This window comes from Staurois parvus, unplaced genomic scaffold (assembly GCF_062004578.1).
Source record: "Staurois parvus isolate SC_StPar_1 unplaced genomic scaffold, SC_StPar_1.0 ptg000011l, whole genome shotgun sequence".
Classification (NCBI taxonomy): Eukaryota; Metazoa; Chordata; class Amphibia; order Anura; family Ranidae; genus Staurois; species Staurois parvus.
In genome coordinates this window covers 7,411,588-7,417,224 of record NW_028317807.1, presented here as the reverse complement: position 1 = coordinate 7,417,224, position 5,637 = coordinate 7,411,588, and the positions used below count along the sequence as shown (strand labels likewise).

The window sequence follows — 5,637 nt, the reverse complement described above, 5'->3', positions numbered from 1 at the left end:
GATCTGTATTTTAATATAAAAGTGTACAATTGTTTAGCTAAAAGAATAGTAAAAAGTTATTAATGTTACTATTGCTTTAACAAAAACAAAAAAAATCTGCTGACAGATATTATGTGCTAGAACGAAAAGGGTGCCTACGTATGTACCTGCAGAACCTTCAAAATCCTCGCTCTGCCCAAATGCTGGGCCGTTCTAATTAGGCAAATCTTCAGGGATACCTGATAATGCCAAAACTTGCGTGCCTCCTTCGCTGCCTTTAATACATTCATATTGGCCAGTAAAGCAGCCATCACAGTGATAGCCCAAAAGGAAAGTATGAAGAGAGGTTTGGGAGGAAACAGGCAAGTTCTCACACTACCAAAAGCATCTGAGAGTTTCTCAATCAGAACTGATTAGCAGAGCTGGGCTGTTTTAAGCTTTTGAAGCTATTTGTAGATGCCTCTTGCCACTTAAACTTTATGCCCGTCAGATTTGTTTTTGTTAAAGTGATAAAGTCACATTAATTATGTACAGTAAAATAGCACTTGTTTACGTACAAAAAAAATCTTAATTATTGTTTGGCCAACACTAAAGTTGGCCATATACAGGTAGAATTTCATATGAACATTTGTGTATAAAAAATCTATTCAGTACATTTGATAATGACATCAAAGACTTGACGAATGTCATCTAATTCTGTTGATAATTTGCTCAATATACACTGATAAACCATAACATTATGACTACTGACAGGTAAAGTTAATAACATTGATTATCTTGTTACAATGGCACCTGAAAGTGACCAGTATATATTAGGCAGCAAGTGAACATGTTGTCCCTGAAGTTGATGTATTGAAAGTAGAAAAAAAAAAAGGGGGGGGGCAAGCATAAGGATTTGAGAGACTTTGACAAGGGCCAAAATTGTAATGCCTAAACCACTGGCTCAGAGTAACTCCAAAACTGTTGTGGAATGTCCCTGCAATGGTCAGGACCTACCAAAGATGGTCCAAGGAAGGAAACAAAGAAATGCACATGGAGAACGAAGGCTGGCCCATGTAGTCCGATCCAATAGAAGAGCTATTGTAGCTCAAATTGCTGAAAAAGTAGTATTGGTACCAAGAGAAAGGTGGAAATGCATCGTAGTTATCTCTGTATAGGACTGCGTAGCCGCACACCAGTCAGGGTGCCCATGCTGACCTGTGTCCACAACCAAAAGCGCCTACAATGGGCATCGGAACAGGGCCATGGAGAGGTGGAAGAAAGTGGCCTGGTCTGATTCATGTTTTCTTTTACATCATGTGGACGGCTGGGTGCATGTACATTGCCTACCTGAAGAAGAGATGACACATTGGACAATGTTCTGCTGGGAAACCTTAGGTCTTTCCATTTATGTGGATGTTACTTAGCAGTCCTTGCCTCAATGGGTCATCCCTGCTTTGATGGCAAAATGGGGTGGTGGACATAATGTTATGGCTGATTGGTGCAAATTCTTCCAAACTTTTTTCCTTTCTTTCTTTCTTTGAGCCTAGCCCATACATTAGGGCATAAAATGAGGGTAGCGCAGCACTGAAGTAAAGGAGCTATAATCCTGTCCAGAGACACTTGTTACAAAAGGCAAATACACGCTTCATTTTGCAAGTGAAGTTGCACTCTGCAAGGAAAGGTCCCCAGAGCTTAGTAAATGTGGTGAAGCTTTTCTTTTCAAAATGTAATATATTGCAGTGTACCAATCATAAGATGTAGTGGCTGTATTAGTGGGTTTTTTTTGTCCCCCTCTGTTTCTACCTGGTGATCTGACCAGTAACTCACCTCCTGTATTATACTCTGGATGAAGGAGCACGGGGGGGGGATGCAGATTTGGATAGCAGCAATATCAAGAGTGAGGGTAGTTCTGGAAGAACTAGCAGTTTTAAATACATGAGAACAAAGGAAGTCAGATCGGCTGCACTCCAAACAAATTCAATTAATGAATAAGCGCTGTCTTTAGTGTGAAAACGCATTTACCTGTCAGTCTCCCACTGTATTTTTACTGTCTGTGTTCGTTTTATGTTGGTTCAATAAGTGGATTGTTTGGAGTGCAGCCGATCGGACTTCCTTTGTTCTCATCTATGCAGCACACAAACTGGGCTAGCACCTACAGGAGGAGTTGTGCTTGGAGACTGGGAGTCTCTCTACCTTGAGTAGGTAAACAGTTTTAAATACAGTAACAAATTGAAGTTGAACTCCAACTAATACTTATAATGAGTTACAGCAAACAGTTCTGGGATAAAGGTTTTTCAGAAATAAATAAAAGCTGATAATTTTAGGCAATCCTGTCAGTGCTATATGGTCTGTCTCATTCCTGAAACCACAAGCTTTTCTGTTGAAAAACAACACGTTTATTGGCTTGATGACCAGATGAAAATAGAAGAAAGAAAGCCTGAAAAAAACAGAAACTAATGCAACCATTACATATAAGAATTGTTAAGCTACAATATACTAAAATGTTTGCTTTTGGGTTTAATGCTGTTTAAGCTACGAGGATATTTTCATTGGCTGAGTCCAAATGCACTTGCAAAGTGAATAGTCCATTTGCCTTTTGCCTTTAGTAAATCAACCCCACTGTGTGAGGCCCCCTAAAATCTGGTAAAGTGGGCTTTCTGGTGTTAGCAAAATTTTAATTTCCTCCGTAGCTTTAGATCGATCACTTGCTGCTTTAATTTCTGCTTTTATTTTGCTACAAAATATGTTATATGGGACATTTATGCTGGGCACTCAGATGAAAACACATTCACGTAATGACAAATAGGCAATACAGATAAAACAAAGACTGTAGGCAGATTTGCATAATTGGTTGATTTTACGAACTTGGATGATTAAGCACTGACTACTCCTAATTGATGACAAATTCTTACAATCAGCACACTCAGCTGGTCATAGTTTACATTTCCAGTAAACATCACTCTAAAAGATATTGCTAGCGTTGAGTGTGGTTCCACTAGCTGTTTTAAGATTTTCATGTCTGCAAACTGTCTGGTACTTGATTTAATGGAAATGATAATGCTTGAATTACTCTCAGGCATGCTAGAGAATAGATTGAGGCACTAGCTGTGAAAACACCAGGATTATCATACAAAGACATTAATTTAGGTTTTGCAGCAGCGCTAGCAAAATTCTTGCATGTTAGAAACAGGAAAAACAACATATGATAGCGTAATAATGGATACAGTGTTTGGCTGATTGGTATAAAGGAATGTACACAGTATGTTATCAGAGACACAGATCCACCCAAAACTTATTATATTCTCCATTTTCCCACAATCAGGCTTTTGTCAGACTAGTCAGTTGTTTCTCTTTATATAACCTAGCAGTAAGGCAGTAAGTACATTGAACATAAAAAAGGGAATGTATAATCTTTTCAGTGATTTTAAAGAAAAACATGAGAAAAGCTTGAGGTACATAATCTTCTAAAGACATGTTTCCATAGCTTGAATGGAATTATATACTTTCAAATGGCCACTTTATTAGGTACACCTTGATAGTACCAGGTTGGACCCCCTCTTGCCTTCAGAACTGCCTTAATTCTTTGTGGACTAAATTCAACAAGGTGTTGAAAACATTCCTCAGAGATTTTGGTCCATATTGACGTGAGTTACTGTTGCCTTTCTATCATCTTGATATTGAAATGTGCCCATTCTCTTCTGACCTCTGGCATCAACAAGGCTTTTTCGTCCACACAACTGCAGCTCACTGGATATTTTCTCCTTTTTGGACCATTCTTTGTTAAACCCTAGAGATGGTTGTATGTGAAAATCCCAATAGATCAGCAGTTCTTGAAATACTGAGACCAACCCATCTGGTACCAACAACCGTGCCACGTTCAAAGTCACTTAAATCCCCTTTCTGATACTCGGTTTGAACTTCAGCAAGTCGTTTTCACCACGCCTAGATACCTAAATGCATTGAGTTGCTGCCATGCGAATGGCTGATTAGCAATTTGTTTTACCAAGCAATTGAACACGTGTACCTAGTAAAGTGGCAGGTGAGTGCAGCCATATTTCCACTCTACATATGCAAGCTCTGATTCCTGCTTTGTAGTGTTGCACAAGAGTTTTGTTTAACTTCTCCATCTCGGAATGTATCTCAGAGTTGAATTACTGACCGAATCACTGCTCTTCCTGTCATTATACTAGTTCATCTACCCTGCCTCTAGTGGCTAATGAACACATGTTTTTCATAATTGTACAAGGCAAAATATGAATGAACAAAACAAAAAAAAAAAAAAGAAACTAACTGCAAAAAATAGCTCAAACTCTGTTCTCAATTAAAATATACAATTTCCTTCAAAAAGGATCAAACGTTCACCCAATCTGGTCTGACAACTGGCAAGCAAAACATGAAATGATCATATGTGGTTAACCTCTCCAAAACCTTGTAGAAATTCTTTGATTGCACCATCTCGGGAGGAGAGTTGTTTTACCATGATGAATTTTCTCAGCCAGTTGCAATCATCTCCAAGCGCTGAGGCTGAGTATGGTTACATGACCGGGGGAATGATGTCACCGTTCCCTTTCATACCAACATCTTGGATTTCAGTGCAGGCTACAAGGGAGGCAGAAGCTCCGAGGGAGTGCTGGTAACGTGAGTGAGCATAACAGTGGCAAGGAGTCCTTTAGAAAGACATTGCCACTTTACCCTGCATTTTAAATGGCAGATTGGGGACACTAATAATTTGCTTAATTGTGCTTCTTTACCATATCTTACAAGTGAACTTACCTTCTTGAAAAGCTGCTTTTTCAGCAACATCGAAATCAAAAAGATTCTCATTCCCATTACCTAATGATTAAAGAAAAAAGGAAAGAAAAGTTAGCAATGTTTTTCTATAATGTACATTTGTGTTGTAAGATTAAAATGAGAACTCCAGTTAGCAAATATTCACGATTCCATTTAGAACGTAAAATAAGTGACAGGCCAATGTGGTAACGTTTGAAATTTTGATCCTCCGTGACTGTTCCCCAGCTTACAGGAAGTGTACTTGGCACAGAGAAAGAGCTGGACACATGAAGGAGAAAGGTTTAAATTCTACTGACTTGCATTGAGCACTTACTTATAGGAAGCCTAAAATATGGAGGTTGCCATTACAGATCTCTTCTTCTGTGAATTAAGTTAGTTACCCGTCTGTCAAAACAACTAAAGGTTGCACCACAAGCTGATTTAACACACTTCTCCTTTGCTCATCTTCAGCTCTGAGTAATAGAGAGGAGAGTTTGCCCCATGCGAGTTTCAAGTCATGACAAAGGGCTGAAAACTTTTGCCACCTTTGAGACAGTGCCGAATGCCTAAGCAGTCAATTACGAAGAACTAGTTTTCACAAGAAAGGGAAGGAGTCACATGCCCCTCATGCCCAAGAGGTAAGGGGATTTTCTCTTCATTCCGAGCAGCCAGATAAAGCAGCGGGGGAGAGGAGAGAAGGAAAATCTAAGTTGTTGGTAGGGCTAACATGAAAGAATAATACACTTATTTTGGAATCTGCACTTTTGGTTACCTTGCATCTGGGTGATTTGTCCCAGTATGAATTGCAGCGGCAGCAATCTTCTGATTCCTGCTGACGCTGTGAGCAGCTAGATCACGTTCACTATAATCACAGGTAGCTGGTAGCCACAGCCATTTGAGTTTGTC

General features: G+C 39.3%; 1 protein-coding gene across 2 annotated transcripts in view; it reads right to left on the bottom strand.

The window, feature by feature from the left end:
* Window positions 1-5,637, bottom strand: part of ICA1L (islet cell autoantigen 1 like) — a 127,012-nt gene that overhangs the window by 35,386 nt on the left and 85,989 nt on the right. For both annotated transcript variants that reach the window (XM_089670423.1, XM_089670416.1), the window contains exon 10: window positions 4,735-4,794. In XM_089670423.1, coding sequence (XP_089526549.1) covers window positions 4,735-4,794 — 60 coding nt within the window. The remainder of the gene's footprint in view (window positions 1-4,734; window positions 4,795-5,637) is intronic.